The sequence below is a fragment of the Molossus molossus genome, unplaced genomic scaffold (genome assembly GCF_014108415.1).
Source record: "Molossus molossus isolate mMolMol1 unplaced genomic scaffold, mMolMol1.p scaffold_m16_p_8, whole genome shotgun sequence".
Taxonomy (NCBI): domain Eukaryota; kingdom Metazoa; phylum Chordata; class Mammalia; order Chiroptera; family Molossidae; genus Molossus; species Molossus molossus.
The window spans coordinates 6,104,859-6,125,532 of NW_023425402.1; the positions used below are offsets into that span (position 1 = coordinate 6,104,859).

Genomic DNA, 20,674 nt, shown 5'->3' on the forward strand with positions numbered 1-20,674 from the left:
AACTATTCATTAGAATAACAAAATATAAATTATAACAAGATCATATTTTTTAACCTACAAACTAAAAATACTTTAATTATAATATGATGCACTGATGAGGTATGAAAGAAATAGTCACTATGTAATAGTAGTGGTGGTAATACTAATTAGTCTACCTGTATGAGGAAGCAATTCGGCAATTAAGTATTAAGAGCATCAAAAGTTATGTTTATCTTCAGCCCAGCAATCTAATTCTAGGAATAAATCCTAAAGAAATAATTAATGATGCAAGCAAAGATTTAGCTACAATGATGTTCAATACTGAGTTTATATTAGTAAAACACTAAAAACAACCTAGAACAACAAGGATTAATTCTCTATCAATGTAATGGAATACTGTGAAGGCTTTAAAAGTAAAAGTGTAAAATCTTATTTATTAAGAATGAGAAAATGGCCCTGGCCAGTTTTGCTCAGCGGTTAGAGCGTCGGCCTGCGGTCCGGAGAGACCCGGGTTCGGTTCCCGCTAAGGGCACGTACTTCGGTTGCAGTTTGTCCCCGGCCCTGGTTGGTCATGCGGGTGGCAGCCACTCGATGTGTCCCTTCACGTCGATGTTTCTCTCTCTCTCCCCCTTCCTCTCTCTCCCTCCCACTCTATCTGTACAAAAAATGGAAAAGTATCCCCGGGTGAGGATAAAAAAAAAAAAAAGAATGAGAAAATGTTCATAAGAGATTAAGTGAAAAAAGACTACAAATAGTATATACTGGTTGAAGAGTGTCCCCCCAAATTCACATCCACCCAAACCTCAGAACATGACTTTATTTGGAAACAGTCTTTGCAGATATAATTAGTTAAGATGAGGTCATGCTAGATTGGGGCCCTAAATCCAAATGACTGGTGTCCTTCGAAGGAGCAGGAGATTTGGAGACACACACAAGGAAGAAGGTCATGTGACTACTGAGGCAGAGATTATGAAGTGGTGCAGCTACAAGCCATGGGACACCAAAAAAAAAAAATGCCAGTAGCCATAGAAGCTAGGAGGTAAGGAAGGTTTCTTCCCTAGGACCTTCAGAGGAAGCATGCTCTGCTGATGTCTTGATCTCGAATTTCTAACCTCCAGAACTGTAAGAGAATAAATTTGTTTCAAGCCACCCAGTTTGTTGGAATTTGTTATGGCAGCCCTAGAAACCAGTGTGTCAGAAACACAGACTCTGTTTCCAGGTTGCTTACATTTGAATCCTATTTCTACCACTTATTACCCATGTGACTTTAAATAAGTTATTTAACCTTGCTGAGCCTCTTTTCCTTTTTCTATAAAATGAGGATAACAGTATTTATTTCCTACAACTATTATGAGCATTAAATTATATACTAAATGTCATCACTGAAAACAGTATCTGGAATACAGTAAATATTCCACTTTTGTAAATCAAGCACAAGCATTCAAATACCCACACACACAATAATATTAAGATATAGATCAAAAAGTTAAAATTGTTTATCTCTCGGTCTTGTGAGTATGGTTTATCTTTGTTTTCTTTTCGCTTATTGGTACTTTATTTTTTATCCTCACCAGAGGACATTTTTTCATTTTTTGTTCAGATAGAGTGGGAGGGAGAGAGAGAGAGAGAGAGAGAGAGAAACATTGATGTGAAAGGGACACATCGAGTGGCTGCCTCCTGCACCACCCCAACCAGGGCCGGGGACAAACTGCAACCGAGGTACATGCCCTTAGTGGGAACCGAACCCGGGTCTCTCCGGACCGCAGGCCAATGCTCTAACTGCTGAGCCAAACCAGCCGAGGCGGTACTTTTTAACTTAACTATTTTATTATGACAGTTTTGCTATGACACACTATTATAAATATTATTTTTAAATTTTAGAAAATTTTAAAAGGTAGTCACTACCAATTATAGTTGTATGCAAACCCTATCCCCTCAGCCAGTTATTTCCACTCTTTCAAAGCCTGTTATCAAAGTATTAAAAAGCAAAATTTACTTCAGAAAATAAATGCTGATGACAAAGCACTTTAGAAGGACATCGTGTATCATTCAATCAATCATTAGTAGGCTGTTGCTCCATAATAGGCTGTAAATCACTGACCTCAATCATAATAATTCAAGTGTTAGAACCCTCAGAAACACTTTACAGACCTAGGGCTCAAACACTAAGAAAATACAACTGTTTGTGTTTTAAAATGAGTCTTTTAGTAAATTCAGTGGGGTTGTGTTCCATATTTGAGATAAGCTGTTCCCCCTCCCAAGACATACATTTACTTTGGCAATCATTAGAAAAACCACTTACAAAATTAACTACCCTTCCAACAAGTGAAAAATGTATTAATTTCATCTGCACAAGTGATTTATTAATAAGAGTTAAACCTCTTCAGTTAGTTTCAGTCTTGATGTAATTTGGGTCCGTAAAAAGTTCAACTTACCTGACAGATTCTCTTAAGTAAATTCAGATGAACTCATTACTAGATAGTTTATTTAACACAATTTGCTCTTAACACAGCAAAACAAAGTTCAATAATTATATGTAATTACTGGATGACAGCCTGTTGCTTAATACAGTGAAGGAATTCTACTGTATTTGAAGAGACCAAAGTCCACCTCTGCATTGTTAATTTTAAAAATCTATTTGATCAGCCTATCCAAGTACCTTGACAACTAATTTCCCTTCCCACGGAAGCAAGGGAGGTACAAGGGCCATGGTACCCACTACTCTAAATAGGAAAAACAATTATTCACACTGCAATACCATTGTTGATAAAATAATTTTATAAATACATATGAAAAGACAATTCTCTAAGTGTGTGTGTGTGTGTGTGTGTGTGTATACCATATATATGCAGAATTCTATAGGCATGGAAATTCTCTAAAAGGTACAAAAGAAATAGTAGTGGTCATATCAGGAAAGGAGAGGAGATTTTTGCTTTTCAGTTTTAGTCCAAAGGTTGCAAATTACTGGTCCAAAGACCACATCCTACCTATGGATATGCTTTATTTTGGCCCACACAGTGTTTTTAAAATATTTAAATTGGTTGTCAAAATTTGAAAATCAGGAAATTTCCCATAAAAATCTGAATTTCTGGCTCTTGGAGGTGGGATCTAAGAACACAGGGCCCCCATTCCAGCATGACAATATTTGACTTAAGGCAAGAATCAGGGATCCTCAATTGTTCATGTTCCCCACCTGGCAACTATAGGCATCTTGGTTTGCAATATCTGTTTAGAATCTTTACACTTTTTGAACTTATTATGTGCTTATATTACTATTTAAAGTTTTTCTTCAATGAAACTCACTGGCAAAGATCAAAGAGAACTTTAGAGAGCTTACAAAATACTATTCTCCATTCACACCTAAAGAACAAAATGATACCTAATTTTTCTGAATAATAAATTCTCTCATAAACTAAATTACAAAGAAAATTCAGTACAAGAAAAATAGGTATATAAATAAGACAGGGCCAATCTTCAGAGGGCTCAAATTGCTTCCAGACAGTATTCTTATTGTTACTTAAATTTTAATTTCCTTTCAAGTCATTAGAAACTATTAGCAACATTTAAATCTCATGCTCAAATTAAACCTACAAACAAAAAAAACTGAAAAAGGAGCTTAATTTGTAGGACTTTGTTTCTTTTAATAGCACTAGACTTCAACATTTCCATTAAAATGACACCTTTACTCCCATCTCCTCATTCACTACCTCAACAAATATCTGCTGAGCATCTACTATATACAAAGCATTGTATCGGATACTAGGAAGAAGCAAAGGCCATTAAGGGGTGTACATCACATAGGATAAATGTTATAAAAAGCAAAAGGATTTCATGACATAAAGAGAGGAAAGGGTAGCATTCTAGATAGAAGAAAAAAAGTTTAATATTGGGGAAGCAAAAATATATGTGGGAAATGAGCAGCAGACCAGCTTTAATGGGACACAGAAAAGCAGGAATCCAGCACAGAGACAGAAATGTAGAGGCAGACAAGTTGGAATCAATCTTTGGAGGACACTGAATGTCAAGCTAAAGCTCTCTTGTTCTCTATCTGGTACACAACTGTTACAGGTTTCTGAGAAAAGAGCCTAGATCAAAGCTGTGACTTAGAAAGACTGTTCTGGTGGTGATATGTCCACAAAATGGACTAGAAAGATGAAAGCCAGGTGTAGAAAACCAATTTGTGACATTTCCTATGTTACCTTGTTTAAGTGGTAACACAATCTACAAACTCAAGTGGCAGCACGAGGAATGGAAAAAAAAACGGTTGGGAGGTGTACTGCAGAGTGAAAATGAACTGGGTTTAGGTTGGCAAGTGATCTGGGGTGTCCAGGAAAGAGAAGGCATTGGAAATAACTCAGTTCAAGCCTAATGTTTGGGGCAACAATGGAACTATTAATAAAACAGGGAAAAGTCAGAAAGAAAAGCTGGTTGAGGATGGGGAAGAGGATAAATTGACCTTTTAAACACATTTAGTTTGGGGTACCTAACAGACCATCCATATGTTCTTCCTCCCCATCAGAAAATCTGCAGTCTTTTCTGGCCCAATTTTTAGTGACAGCTAAAGAAACTAAAATATACACTTAATACAAGTGAAGAATATGTTTAATGCAGAGTTAATGAGAAGCCAGTCCCAGAGCATATACCATGACCAAAATTAAACTCCATAGAATGAAGTTGGACTCCTACCTCACACCATATACAAAAATTAACTCAAAATGGACCTAAATATAAGAACAAAAACCATTAAACTCTTAGAAGAAAACACAGAAGCAAATCTTCATAACCTTGGCTTGGCAATGGATTAAATATAATACCAAAAGCACAAGCAACAACAAAAAATTAGATAAATTGGACCACATCAAAATTAAAAACATTTGTGTATCAAAGGACATTATCAAGAAAATGAGAGACACCTACCAAATGGGAGAAAATATTTGCAAATCACATATAGGAGTCTAGTATCCAAAATATGTAAAAAACTCTTACAACCGAGCAACAAAAAGACAAATAATCCAATTTAAAAGCATGCAAAGGGCCCTGGCCGGTTTTGCTCAGTGGTTAGAGCATCAGCCCATGGACTGGAAAGGCCCGGGTTTGGTTCCCGCTAGGGGCATGGTTGCAGTTTGTCCCCCGCTCCGGTTGGGGTCATGTGGATGGCAACCACTAGATGTGTCTCTCTCGCATCAATGTCTCTCTCTCTCTCTTACTCCCTCTCTCCCTCCCGCTCTAGCTGAAGATAAATGCAAAGTGTCCTCAGGTGAGGATTAAAAAAAAAGGAAAACAAGTGTTGGTGTTGGTAAGGGTGTGGAAAAACTGGGACAGACCCTCATACACTGCTAGGGGTAATATAAAATGATTCAGCCACTATGGAAAAGTTTGGCGGTTCCTCAAATGTTAAACATAGAATTACCATAAGACCCAACAACTCAACTGTTAGGTATATACCCAAAAGAACTGAAAACAGGTACTCAAGGAAATACATGTACACACATGCTCATAGCAGCATTATACATAAGAGCCAAAAAGTGGATTTAAATTACTTAAATAGCCCTGGCTGGTTTGGCTCAGCGGTTAGAGCATCAGCCAGATGGACTGGAGAGGCCCAGGTTCAGTTCCCGCTGGGAGCACGTACCTCGGTTGTGGTTTGTCCCCGGCCCGGTTGGGGTTGTGAGGGTGGCAACCACTCTGCGTGTCTTTCTCACATCAATGTTTCTCTCTCTCTCTTCCTCCCTCTCTCTCCAACTCTATCTGAAGACAAATGCAAAAAATAAATAAATAAATGGCTTAAATGTTCACCAACAAAAGAATGGACAAAATGAAGTATAACCATACACTGTAATATTGTTCACCAATAAAAAGAAATGAAGTACTAATACATGCTATACAACATAAATGAACCTTGAAAGACAAACATAAAATAAAAAATATCATCTGGTTCCATTTATTCTTCATATGAAATGTCCAGAATAGGTACATCCATAGAGAAAGCAATCAGATTAGTGGTTGACAGGGAAGCAAGTTGGGTTTACTTTTGGGGTGACGAAAAATGTTTTGGATACACAGAAATGGTTGTTACACTACACTATAAATACACTAAATGCCACTTTACCATGGATTAATTTTATGTCAATTTCACCTCAATTTTTTAAAAAAATCAATATTCCCAAGTAGATAAAAAGGCTGTGGTGGGCCCTGGCCTGTTTGGCTCAGCAGTAAGAGCCAGGGCCGGCAGATCAAAGGGTCTCAGGGTAGATCCCCATCAAGGGCACGTGCCTGGGATATAGGTTTCCCAGGCCCTGATGGGAGATGTGCTGGAGGAAACCAATCAATGTGGATGTGTCTTTCTCTCTGTCTCCCCCCCCCCACTTCCAGTCTATCTAAAAAAGCAATAGAAAAATATCCTCAAGTGAGGATTAACAACAACAAAAGAATGAAATAGCCCTGACTGGGTTGTTCAGTTGGTTGGAGCATCATCTTGTACACCAAAGGCTTGCGGGTTCAATTCTCAGGGCACATACCCAGGTTTCCAGTCCGATCCCTGGTAGGGAGTGTATAGGAGGCAATGAATGGATGTTTCTCTTTCATGTTGATGTTTCTCTCTCGCTCTAAAAATCATTTTTTTAAAAACCATATCCTCGCCCTGGCCGGTTTGGCTCAGCGGTTAGAGCGTTAGCCTGCAGTCCAGAGAGACACGGGTTCGGTTCCCACTAAGGGCACGTACCTCGGTTGCAGTTTGTCCCCGGCTACTGGTTGGGTCGTGTAGGTGGCAACCACTCGATGTGTCCCTTTCACGGCGATGTTTCTCTCTATCCCTCCCACTCTATCTGAACAAAATATCAAAAAATGTCCTCGGACGTCGGCCTGCGGTCCTGAGAGACCCGGGTTCGGTTCCCGCTAAGGGCGCGTACCTCGGTTGCAGTTTGTCCCCGGCCCTGGTCGGTTGTGCAGGTGGCAGCCACTCGATGTGTCCCTTTCACATCGATGTTTCTCTCTCTCTCTCTCTGTTCCTCTCTCTCCCTCCCACTCTACCTGAACAAAAAATGGAAAAATGTCCTCGGGTGAGGATAAAAAAAAAAAAAAAATGTCCTCGGGTGAGGATAAAAAATAAAAAAATACATAAATACATACATACATACCATATCCTTGGGTAAGGGGTGGAAAAAAAAAAGAATGAATGAAATACTACCATTTGCAACAACATGGATGGACCTAGAGGGTATATGCTAAGTGAAGTAAAGCAAAAAAAAAGACAAATACCATATATTTCACTTACATGTGAAATCTAAAAAACAATATAAATGAGCAAACAAAATATAAACAAACTCATAGATATAGAGAACAAACTGATGGCTGCCTGAGGGGAGAGGGACTGGGGGATGACTGGTGAAAAAAATAAAGGGATTAAGAAGTGCAAGCTGGATCATCAAACAAGTGTTGGCAAGGGTGTGGAGAAAAGGGGACTCTAGTACACTGCTGGTGGGAATGCAGACTGGTGCAGCCACTATGAAAAACAATATGGTGTTAACTCAAAAAGTTAAAAATTGAACTTCCATTGACCCAGTGATCCCACTTCTAAGAATATACCCTAAGAAGCCTGAAACACCAAACAGAAAGAATATATGTACCCCCATGTTTGTAGCAGCACTATTTACAATAGCTAAGATCTGGAAACAGCCCGTGTCCATGAGTAGATGAATGGATAAAAAAGCAGTGGTACATATACACAATGGAGTACTATGCAGCTCTAAGAAATAAAAAAAGATCTCTTATCCTTTGAGACAGCATGGAGAGACCTGGAAAGTATTATCCTTAGTGAAACAAGCCAAGCAGAAAAAGACAAATACTATATTTGTGGAATACAATGAGCATAACAGTCTGAGGAATAGGGTAGACCCAGAAACATGGAAGTAGGGTACAGACTGACAACCCTCAGAAGAGGGGGTGATGGGGGAAGGGAAGAGATAAACTACAGAACTTATATACATGTACGCATAACCAATGGACATGGACAACAAAGCCGGGGACAGGGCAGGGGGGATGGGGAGGAGTGTGTCAATGGGGTGAAAAAGGAGAAACATCTGTAACAAAAATAAAATTAAAAATTAAAAAGAAATAAATAAATAAAAGAAGTACGAGCTGGCAGTTACAGAGTGGTCATGTAAAACACAGCAGAGGAAATAGAGTAAACAGTGTTGTAATGACTCTGTATGGTGCCAGGTAGTTACTGAAAATATCAAGAGTGGGGGTTCTTGAACACTTTGTCAGTGTATGATTGTCTAACCACTATGCTGTATACCTGAAACTAACATAAAATAATACTGAATGTAAATTGTAACTGAAAAGTAAAATTAAAAAAAATTTTTAAACCATCAATAAGACTCCAATCCAAAAATAAAAATAAGCTCCATGTCCGGTTACCATTAATCCTGTTAACCATTTTCTAGCCAAACCAGTTTTCTAGATGGCCCTGCTCTACCTGCTCCTTCCTCCCTAATTCCACTCAGGAAATACTCTCTATCTATAACCTACTGCTTTTCCATCAATTCAAACCCCCCAACCATTTTTCAAAGCTTAACTTCTAAGAAGGCAATTTGCCCATAGCAGGCACTCAATCCTTATGAATCATTGGTTCTATTCCATTTGGTCCATTCCTATCTATTCTAACATTTTACTCATTTTTTAAAAAGGAATTTTTTATTTTTGGAGAGGGAGAGAGAGAGGGAAGAAGGGAGGGAGAGAGAGAGATGCAAGAGCAAAACATGGATCAGCTGTCTCCTGCATGCCACCCAACCCCCCACCCCAGGGAATGAGCCCAAAGCTTGGGCATGTGCCCTGACCAGGAATCAAACCAGCAACCCTTCAGTGCAAGGGAAGATGCCCAATCAACTGATCCACACTGGCCAGGGCACATTTTACTCACTCAATTCAGTATTTACATACGAATGTTTCCTTCTTATTATCCTGAAACTTGTTCTTTTCTTATTAGAGAACAAATTAAAAGAGAGGCTGTGGCCCTGGCCGGTTTGACTTAGCGGTTAGTGTCGGCCTGTGGACCAATGAGTCTCAGGTTCGATTCTGGTCAATGGCAGGTACCTCAGTTGTGATTCATCCCTGACCCTGGTTGGGGTCATGCGGGAGGCAGCCACTTGGCATGTCCCTTTCACGTAGATGCCCCCCCCCCCCACTCTATCTGAACAAAAGTGGAAAAATGAGCGTCAGCCTGCGGTCCAGAGAGACCCAGGATCGGTTCCCGCTAGGGGCACATACCTCAGTTGCAGTTTGTCCCCGGCCCTGGCTGGTCGTGCGGGTGGCAGCCACTTGATGTGTCCCTTTCACATCGATGTTTCTCTCTCTCCCTCCCACTCTATCTGCATAAAAAAGTGGAAAAATGTCCTCAGGTGAGGATAAAAAAAAAAAAGAGGCTGTGTTCTGCTTTTTACTGCACTATCTGCTAGGGTCTATCCAAAATACATTTATTTAAATATTGTCTGGTTGATAGTTTTTGCTGTTATGTGCTAGATACATCTGGGGGACAGGAGAAGAGTGGGAAGATGAGAAGTGGTAGAGAAATCACCTCCACTGACCCTAGCTATAATGGAGATTGGTTCTGGGTTGATATATGATCAGAAATCCAAGTCCCATTGCAATAGGACAGTAAAAAGACTTCCTGCAGGACAACAATGTACTTTTTTACTGTATTGCTTTAAAACTAAAATTAATCTGTACGCTCTATTTGTACACTATTTTATATTATACCCAGGGTCCGAATTTGTGTGTGGCACTAGACAAAGACCCCAAAAAAGTGGAAAGAATGTCCAGAGCAGCCCTGGCCGGTTTGGCTCAGCGGTTGGAGCATTGGCCAGCGGTCTGGAGGACCCGGGTTCAGTTCCCACTAAGGGCACGTACCTTGGTTGCAGTTTGTCTTCGGCCCTGGTTGGGTCGTGTGGGTGGCAACCACTCGATGTGTACCTTTCACGTCGATGTTTCTCTCTCTCTCTCTCCCTCCCACTCTATCTAAACAAAATATATCCAAAAATGTCCTCAGGTGAGGATAAAAAAAAAGAATGTCCAGAGCAAAAACTCCCAACCTTCTAAAAATGCAATGAAGTGTACAACACTCTATCACTGAATGTTATACAATCTTTCCCTACTTCCTTCCTCAAATTGCTGCTTGACACACATTTTTAAAGAAAACCAGTATTAATAGAAAATTTTATGTGTCAAAAAGGGACTTTTCCTAGATTCATACATGTAAACCAGAGTGTGAATCAGAAACTCATTTAGCATGCAAGTGACTGAGAAATGGATTAAGATCAGGCAGGGGAGGCACTGTGAGATCTGATAAGAGGTACACCAGATTTTCACATCTAGATTCTGATTTAGCTTCATTGCATAGTAGTTATAACTTTATTTTATTGCTTCTGAAAATGTTGATATAGTCAATAGGATACTGTTTTGCAAAAATGTTCTTTCCCTACTTTTCTAGAAAACACCTGTTCCATCCACGATGGGCACACATATACAGTATTCCAAAAACCTATACAATGCTTCCTGAAGATACCTGGAGGCAATCTAAGATGTTGCAACACCAAAACTGCAAAGCCCTAGCCTAATGAATAGAAAGGAGAGAAACAGTTAATGTTGTCTATACGCCAGTGAAAGACATTTTATTTATACCTATACTGAGAAATAAGGCCAGTATTAACTCCTAAGTTAATGTCCTCTAAAAATCTAGAGTATCACCTGTACTTGCCTCTTGTCATAAATGCCAAAGTATAACTCACTTTAAAAACATAACATAGAGCCCTGGCCAGGAAACTCAGTTGATTAGAGGGTCATCCCAATATACCAAGGTTTTGGATTCGATCTCTAGTCAGGGCACATATAAGCAACCAGTGAATGCACAACAAATCAATGTTCTTTCTCTCTCTCCCTCCCCTTCCTCTCCCGCTCTCTAAAATCAATAAACAATAAAATAAAAATTGTAAAAGACAAATGACTTTAAAAACCAGAAGTAAATTTAAAATCTTAATAATGAACTGTACACATACAGGTTTAAATGATATTTTATGTATATTTTACCATAATTTTTAAAAAATCATATGTAAGCTCTCCTCTGACTCCTGTTAGTTACCCCTGAAAAGAACATATATGTGTATTAGACTACGTTAAAGGGCAAGAAGCCATTAAATTAAATTTGTTTACATTATAAATGGTTGGAAAATTTTAGTAATTTGGTTTTTTTGTTTTCTTTATTGATTTTAGAGAGGGGGGGAGGGGGAGAGAGAGAGAGAGAGAAACATTGACGAGAGAGAATAACTGGCCACCTCCTGCATGCCCTCACTGGGTATTTGGCCCACAACCTGGGTATGTGCCCTGACCAGGTATCGAACCAGCGACCTCTTTGGTGCATGGGTTGACGCTCAACTACTGAGCCACACCGGCTGGGCAGAAATTTTTAGTAATGTGAATAGAAGCTTTCTGGACCCTTAAAGGTAGTGTTCATAAGATACTCTCCATCTCTAAAGTGAACATAAGCAAATAAAAAAAGCTTAAGTTGTACTTTGAGAGACTTTTTTTTTTACATAATTCTAACTAGAAAAGTAATTAAACACTATAATGAGGTATCAAGCAAATCTGTCCTCAGGGACACAAGAATAAACTGTCTTGGAAGGGGGTTCTATGCAATTCTGCAGGAGAAACTGGAATGAACTACAGAATCTCTTAAACCAACTTCCAGTGTTAGAATTCCAGGTTCTATATTCACAGCCCAATAGTGTCTCTGAAAGATATTCCACCTAGAGTGGAGGAAGGTAGAATAGAGTGTAGGGGGCATAAACAGTGATGGAAGGAGACTTGTCTTAGGATGGTGAATGCACAATATAATATACAGATGACATATTATAGAATTGTATACCTGAAACCTATATAATTTTATTAACCAATGTCACTTCAATAAATTCAATAAAAAAAGATATTCCAGTTATAGAAAGATATACTAATCTACAAGTTATTTCAGTTTGCATTCAGATACTGAGTTTTTTCACTATAGCATTTATTCATTATATGTACTTATAAATTAGGAACTGAAAATTGACTACTATTGTTTGAGGCAATTCCACCCATTTTCAGCAGTATAGTTGTCAGCTTAAGCATAAACTCTACAAAAATGTTTATTTTTTTCACTTAATTTAATTTTTTTTTGGTATGTGCCCCTAGTGGGAACTGAACCCAGGACTCTCTGGTCTGCAGGCCGATGCTCCAACCACTGAGCCAAACTGGCCAGGGCCAAAAATGTTTAAACTGAAACAATACTTGGTTCTAAATTAAATAAATAGAAATATCTACATAATGCATATCCAACCTAACACTAAGAAAAAAATAATCTGTGTTTACAGGGTAGAAAATTTACAAGGCCAAAACATTCAATTTAAGTCAGTTTTTCAACAACTTCTTAGAAAGTTATCAACAAAAGTCTTACTTTGGAAAACAAAAACAGTCTTTCCACTATTTTAGAAAACTCATGGCCTTCTTTTAAAAATATATATATTTTGCCCTAGCTGGTTTGGCTCAGTGGTTAGCATGTCAGCCCTCGGACTGAAAGGCCTCCGGTTTGATTCCCAGTCAAGGGCATGTACCTGGGTTCAATCCAAGCCAGGGTCTGGGTTGTGCAAGAGGCGACCAACTGATGTGTCTCTCTCTTACATCAATGCTTCTCTCTCTCCATCCCTCCTCCTTCCCTCACACTCTATCTAAAAGAAGAACAAATCAATGGAAAAATATCCTCAGGTGAGGGGGGGGGGGGAATGTATGTACACACACACCCCACCCCCTGTATATATTTTTTTTAGTCCTCACCTGAGGATATGTTTTCTATTGCTTTTTAAGAGGAAGGAGGGAGCCCTGGCCGGTTTGGCTCAGCGGTTAGAGTGTTGGCTCGCGGACCGGAGAGTCCCAGGTTCATTTCCCACTGGGGGCATATACCTCAGTTACAGTTTGTCCCCGGCCCCAGCTGGGTCGTGCGGGTGGCGACCTGTCAATGTGTCTCTCTCACATCGATGTTTCTCTCTCTCTTCCTCCTTCTCTGCCTCCCACTCTATCTGTAGATAAATGCAAAAGTGTCCTCGGTTAAGGATTTAAAAAAAAGGGGGGGGGGGGGACATCCAGACCGGGTGATTGAACCTGAAACATTTTTGGTGTACTCTCCAATCAACTGAGCCACTTGGACGGGGCTTAAAATAATTTTTAATTTACCACATTATTTTAATATGTTTTCATTGATTTTTTAGAGAGAGAAGAAGGGAGAGAGAGAAACATTGATGTGAGAGAGATACATTTATCAGCTGCCTCCTGCATGCCCCCTACTGGGGATAGAACCAGCAACCCAGCCATGTGTCCTGACCAGGAATCTAAGCCAGACCTCTCAGTCCATGGGAGGATGGACGCTCAATCCACCAAGCCACACCGGCCGGGCCCACATTACTTTTTAACAGTCATCAGACAACTGAATAGTGGTTATTTATTACAACCAGAAGCAGGCACTTATGAAGTCATAGGAATGTTAATTATCTTAAATTCAACAGGTTAACCATAGCAGTTTGAGAGCTTTTTTGCCAACCTGTATTAGGCCATCTCAATAGGTCCCAAAATTATACATTAAATGACACTTAAAAACAATACATTTCTAGATTCTAGAGATTTACTTAAACAACACAAATATTTTAACCAAGTATGCATCCATGCATGTATTTGTTTTAACTAGATTTTATTAATGATACTGTGTATTTGTTTAAAACAGAAGTCTAACAAAACAGATTCAGTCAGGTCAACATAAGAATCAAAACAATACTGGATTATGGAGCTAACTGCTTTGATGAGAAGAGAATAATAAGCATTAACTGCTTTCAGTTCGCAAATGATCTTTCATTTTATAATCAAAGAAAATAAAAAACATGACTTCTACAACCAAAAAATAATGTAGCCTAAAACTGGGTGATCACTTAATTGTTTGGATTCCTAAGAAGCTACTTACTGACGTCTAACTGCTTTAAAACCAGAATAATTTTTTTTCCAGAATACATTTTCTTAATGGTTCGTTCCTTTGTTCAGAAATTTATCATACCTTGTTTTATACAGAGATAACAGCTCATCAGAATATATGCTACTCTGTGTCTTTGAGTTTAATAACTTTTATAATGCAAATAATTTTTGTTATTTTTTTTCTCATCCACACTGGGCCCTCATCTTTCACAACACCTAAAAACAATCTTAGTTGTTACACACACACACACACACACACACCTCAAGCATATAAAATTCATTACACTGGTTTTGTAGCCATAATAATTGTACTAATAAATACCAACTCTAAAGAACTGAAAACTTATTAAGGCAGGGTTTAAATGGTAAGACGCACAAGGGGATGGGAGAAATAATAATCCTCCCCCTTTGAGACTGGCAGAACAATATGCCAAGTTTCCTATACTCAAACTAGTGTAAACAAGGAAGAAAAAGAGCTAGGGTGGGAAAGAAAGCAGGCGAGAGAACAACACTCTTTAAGACAGCTTTATTTCTAAATTTCACCAGAGTAATATCTCCTTAGTGTTTTCAATAATCCCTGTCACTCTATTTAATAAACACCATAGGTTAGTGTTCAGAAAAGTACTCTTGGTTATAGTCCCTGCTTGAGATCACCCTGGACATAAAAGATACAAGTGGTGCTGACAAATGCTTCTTTAATTCTAAAGACTATCTCCTGCATTCAATGCCTGAGTTTTCTAAACAACTAGAAATTCAATCCCACTCTTGCTATAACAATCAACTTTAAAGATAAAATAAAAGGACTGACCAATGATGCTGCACAGAAAAAAATTCACACATCACCTTTGGTGCAGTCACAGCTACAAGGCTCCCATTAGTAAAATGAGCATCTTTCAGGAGAGGACTAGATGAGGAATGGGATAAAGACTAGACTTACAGCTTCTTTTTTCTGGCAGTGCCTGAGGCATTCAATGGACATGGAATAAAGGGGAGGCTAGCTGTACAAGTGATGCCAAGAGAAACAAGATTCCACATGTCAGGGGACTGCCCAACACAGAGAGCAAAGGGCATTCATCCCATGGCTTTTTGACCAAAGAAAGATGAGTTGCTTTACTAGAAATCTTTTCAAAGGCAGTCTAATGGTCTCCACTTTCTCACTCACCCTGAGTGAACCCAACAATCCCTCCTCAGAGAACAAGAGGAAGCCTTGCTTATCAAAAACAGCAAGTGCTATGTCCAAAGCCCAGAAACACTCCTTTAGTCAAAGTGCCATGGTCTTCTGACCCAATTTCAATCTTCTACAGGAGACTCAAAGCTAAAAACACTTGATTCCCGGCCTAAATCAAATTCTGTTTTCCCAAACATCTACCAACCCAGCTTTCTTTCGGATAAGCCCCTCTCCATTCCAGCATTCTGGAGCAGAGGGCCCCAGTCCCCTGAGAAAGTTCCCTTCCCCAAGATAAACTCCTTTCCTTCACTTTTCCTAAGGTTTTTCCCAGACATGACCCCAGGTCTAACGCTCCAGTCCTCCATTAGCCGATCTGCTGGTAGATCCCACCCCTTCCTTGGCACAACTGTTCGGAGAGAGTCGTCTCTCTTACCATACTCACTAGTCCTCCCCCATAATATCCTTCCCGTTCCCCTGTCGGTCCTCGCGTGGACGGACGGACCGATACGGACGGACGGACACACACACACCCCAGTTCTTCTCAGCAGCTAATTCCCAAGTCTTTCCCGCGCCCCAGGTTCCTCCCTCCACAGCACGTAACACTCCACCGGAGTTTCACCTCATCCCTGTCTTTCTCAGCCCCTTACTTCACACCCGAAGCTTTTTCCACTCCCCAATTTCAGATTTCCTGTGCTTTCTACTCTTAGTCAACACCACAGCCCTCTTCCTCCCAAGTCTACTCCTATGCCCCCAGGCTCGTCTTTCCCCCTCTTCCCACGTTCCACAGCCCCTACTACTCCACACAACCTCGGGACCCTAACCCCAACCTCTCTTCCGCCCCTCCTGCCCTCCGTGGCCCCAACCCTCTTCGTATGTCTTCTCAAGCCTGCTTAGCCCCCAAATTTCTCCCATGCCCCTGGGGCACCCCCACACGCCTTCCCGGCCCCGGAAAGAGGGTGCCCCTCAGAGCCCGCCCGGCCCGTCCTGCCGCGGGGCTCGCGTGTCCCTTCCCTTCCCCTCGGGGCCCCGAGGCCGCTGCCAGCGCTGGCGCGGCGGGGCCGGCTCACCAGTTGGTCATGTCCAGGAAAAAGGCGCAGCCGGCCGGGTTGAGCTGGAAGCCGAGCAGCCGCTGGAACTCGGAGATGAGCACGTCCTTGTCGGTGGTGCCCAGACAGCTGAACTTCTGCATTAGCTCGGGGTCCAGGTCCACGTCCATGCCCTCCATGTCTGGGGCCGGACACCCGCTTCCCCGCCTCCTCACAACCGAGCCGCCGCGCCGCCGGGCCCGGGGACCAGAGGGGGCCCGCTGCTAGCTGGCGCCGCGGCGCCGCGACCCCGCTCCTTTGAGGTAGGCCCCGGGCCTCTCACCGCCTCATACGGGTAAACTCACTCAGCCACTCTCGCGCGCGCGCTCCCCCCCCTCCCACCCCCCCCAAGCCGCCACCTCCGCCGCCGCCGCTGCCGACTCTCGCTTCTCCACCGCCTCCGCCTCCACCCGCGCCGCGCCCACTGCGCAAGCGTCGCCCGCCTAAGCCCCGCCCCTTCCTCTCCCGGAAGCCCGGCCCTCAGTGGCGTCACAACCCCGTGACGTCCCCCGCGTGACCTCACCGCGGTGAAGCGAGGGGGTGGGAAGTGAGGAGGAAAGGCACCGCCCAGCGGTGATGGGGGGAAGGGTGACTCCTGGATTGACCATCGCCTCGTCCCGCCCCTATCCCCAAGGGGCGGAGTTAAAGCCCGGGGTTGGGGGACAAGCTTCCGGTTCGCAGTCGAGGACAGCTCCACCATTTTGGAGGAGAGGAAACGGCTGCTAGAAGTCCCGGGAAGAACCGAGACTGTGGCAAGGTCAAGTACCAAAGTGTACCCCGGGACCCATCCCTCCCAGCCAGGGCTTTGCCCTTCGCGCTGGAAGGACTTGTTTGCCTAAGTTTACAGAGCTGCTTTCCCAGAGGGATTCTGCTGTAAATCCTTGGTTTCCCGGCCACCCTCGGTGGTGGTTGCCACAGTTTATCGGAGCTGTTTCTCTTACGCAACGGTACATAGTCGGGGGAGTAAAGGAGGCCTTGATGCAAACGTCAGTCACAGGTCCAAACGAACACCACACGTAATTGGTTAAGACCAACCCTCTCGTAATAAAGGTTAAGTCGCAAGAATTTGGACTGCAATGTTCTGTTTTAAAAAAGGTACACCTACCTGGTCAAGCCCCGGGTTCAAGATCAAAGAATGAGAAGGTAAGCATAGGGACCACCTTGTCTACCTCCTTACAGTCCTTCTTTCAGGAAGTGGTTTTAAACACTATTTGCCCCACTCTGCTACATCCAAAGGGGAAAAGGATGAGAGGAAATGGTCTCCTGTTTCCTGCCTTGAGGTAGCTGTTTTACAAGTAAGGAAAGAGATCCAGAAAGCTTATTTCCTTGTCCAAAAATACAGAACAGCAACTCTAGAACCCAGCTTTCAGATTCCTAATGGAGTATGTTTTCAACAGACAGAAGAACTAGAATAAGTGATTGGTAGTGTCTAGAATGCTAGGAGGTTTTGGAAAGGGAAAGCATTCTACCTCCTGTCCTCACTACCAAATAAGAATTAGTAAAACATAGTGGCTTTAAAAGCCTGGGTTCTGGGATCACACCCATTGGAGATTCAAATTCTCATTCTGCCAATTATTAATAAACATAATACTTGCACAGATAGATTATTAAGTGAGGTAAGAATATATGGGCTCAGTACTGTGCCTGCTCCAGAAGAAGCCCTCAAGAAATGTTAACTGGCCCTAGCAGGTTTTGGGTCAGCGGTTAGAGCCTCCGCCTGCAGACTAAAGAGTCCTGGTTCAGGCTCAAAGGCACATACCATGCGGGTCGCAACCAATGGATGTTTCTCTTTCTACCTCCCTCACTCCCTCCCGCTCTGTCTGAAAATAAATGTAAAAGTATCCTCCAGTGAGGATTAAAAAAAAAAAGAAATGTTAACTGTGGCAATAAACTTGAGGGAATTGCTGAAGGGTTAGACTCTGATAAAAGTAGGCAGGAATTACTTCTTACCCTGGCCCCTCTTCTAAGTTCTGGCCCCCTATTAGAATATGAAATATGTGTCCTTTGTCTTTTCCTAATAAAAGACTGTCCTTTCTCTCTCTGGTGACTTTTTTTCTCCCTCCAGTGTGAATATCTTATGGAAAACCCCTTGCAGTAATACTATTTACAAACTCATACCATACAGTAGTTGTAAACACTATAAGAAACTGTTCTTGGGCCTCTGAGATCTGTGTGAAAGCCTAGATCATTGCCAGGGCCTAGTTTTTCGGTGACCACAATATTGGTATATTTCACTAATAGTAAGGAAAGTTCAGTCTCCCTCAGAGGTAAGCACATATTATCCCAATCTTATGGATGATGGAATGGGGACAAAGATTTAAAAATCATAATACAAGAGCCAAAAGAAACAAGTAAGGAAAGTGAGATCCAGAAAGTTTATATTCCTTGTCCAAAAATACAGAGCAGCAACTCTAGAACCCAGCTTTCAGATTCCTAATGGAGTATGTTTTCAACAGCAGACAGAACTAGAATAAGTGACCGGTAGTGTCTAGAATGCTAGTCCAACCTCTCCATTTTGCAAATGAAATTGAAACCAAAAGGGCTTCTCCGGACCATCTCAGAACTATGTCAGGGGCTATGCTTGGATATGTCACTGCCTGGTGTATGCCCAGGGCCAGCCAGTTTCTTTCTGAATTTCTTAGGCTGGTGATCTTGTGTAAGAAATTTAAATTAATTCCAAATCCCAAGACAGGGTTACATTCAAACTGTGATGACCTCCTTTCTCTGTGAATCATTAACAACCTCTTAAGTAGCCCCCAGCAGCCATATTTGCCCCACATAAACCTATCCTTTAGCCCCCATTGACTGACCAAGAGAGAGATAACTGGCTTAGGATCAACTAATCAGGGTCTCTTTCTCAGAAACTTGAAATTGGAATTCAATGAGTGGGTGGAATAAATTGGCCTATTCTGTTTACTTGAAAGTGACTGATAGAAAGTAAACCTTTGTGGGGCACCCATGAAAAGGTGATATTGCCTGTCTAAAAATGAAGCAGAGAAAAGCAAAGATGTTAGACATGAAGGCATGGAAGAGACAGATCCCTGCCATCCTGAGTCCTGGTTGGTCGGCTTCCCTTAGATTCCAGGAGATTCTCCAGATTCTATTCAAAATAAAGTATCTCCTGGATAAAGTCAAAGAAAGAATCAAGTCATAAAATGAAACCAAAATAATTTAGAATAAAATAAAGTGAATATTTGGTTTGTAGTTAGGGATGAACATCCTACTCTTAATTTTTATTTTGATTTTGTTTTATCCTCACCCGAGGACATTTTTGCATTTATCTTCAGATAGAGTGGGAGGGAGAAAAGGAGGGAGAGAGAGAGAGAGAGAAACATCGATGTGAGAGAGACACATTGAGTGGTTGCCTCCTGCACGACCCCAACCGGGGCCAGGGACAAACTGCAACTGAGGTATGTGCCCTCAGTGGGAACCGAACCCATGTTTCTCTGGTCCACTGGCCGACGCTCTAACTGCTGAGCCAAACCGGCCAGGGCTGGACATCCTACTCTTAAAATAATGGAAACCTCTGTAGAAAAAAATGAGGACACAAACAGGCAACTCACAAGAGAAGCAATACAAATGGCCAATATACAGATTAAAATATGAATTGTGGCCCTGACTGGTTTGGCTCAGCAGTTAGAGCGTCAGCCTGCGGTCCAGAGAGACTCCGGTTCAGTTCCCTCTAAGAGCGTGTACCTCGGTTGCAGTTTGTCCCCGGCCCTGGTTGGTCATGCGGGTGGCAGCCACTCGATGTGTCCCTTTCACATCGGTGTTTCTCTCTCTTCCTCTCTCTCCTTCCCACTCTATCTGAACAAAAAATGGAAAAATGTCCTCGGATGAGGATAAAAAAATAAATAAAAATAAAATATGAATTGTGTCACTCATAGTTAAATAAATAGATTAAAACAACAATAAAGTATCACTTTCGCCTAATCAGACAGGCAAAATATATTTTGGAGATTAATCCTTATCAGATGATTCATTGGCAAATATATTCTGCCATACTGTGGGTTCCCTTTTCATTTTGTTGATTTCTTTTGCTGTGCAGAAGCTTTTTAGTCTGAGTCCCATTTGTTTATTTTTTCCTATGCTTCCCTTGCCCTTGGAGACATATTGGCAAAATATTGCTCCGAAAGATGTCTAAGATTTTACTGCCTATGTTTTCTTTTAGGATTTTTATGGTTTCATGGCTTACATTTAAGTCTTTTACTTTTTTTTTTTGTACATGCCCCTAGCGGGAACCGAACCTGGGACTCTCTGGTTCATAGGCTGATGCTCCAACTGCTGAGCCAAACTGGCCAGGGCAGTGACATGTTTTTAAACAAACACAAGAGATCATAGTATATATACTGTTTAACAGCTTGCTTTTCTCTAAGTCAGTCTTTTATACCTTTTTGTGTTA

General features: G+C 41.5%; 1 protein-coding gene across 1 annotated transcript in view; it reads right to left on the reverse strand.

Moving 5' to 3' along the window:
- The window catches only part of ILRUN (inflammation and lipid regulator with UBA-like and NBR1-like domains), a 92,942-nt gene extending 76,365 nt beyond the window's left edge, over positions 1 to 16,577 (reverse strand). The window contains exon 1 of the mRNA XM_036248080.1: positions 16,255 to 16,577. Coding sequence (XP_036103973.1) covers positions 16,255 to 16,412 — 158 coding nt within the window. The 5' untranslated portion in view covers positions 16,413 to 16,577. The remainder of the gene's footprint in view (positions 1 to 16,254) is intronic.
- Positions 16,578 to 20,674: the final 4,097 nt, after the last annotated feature.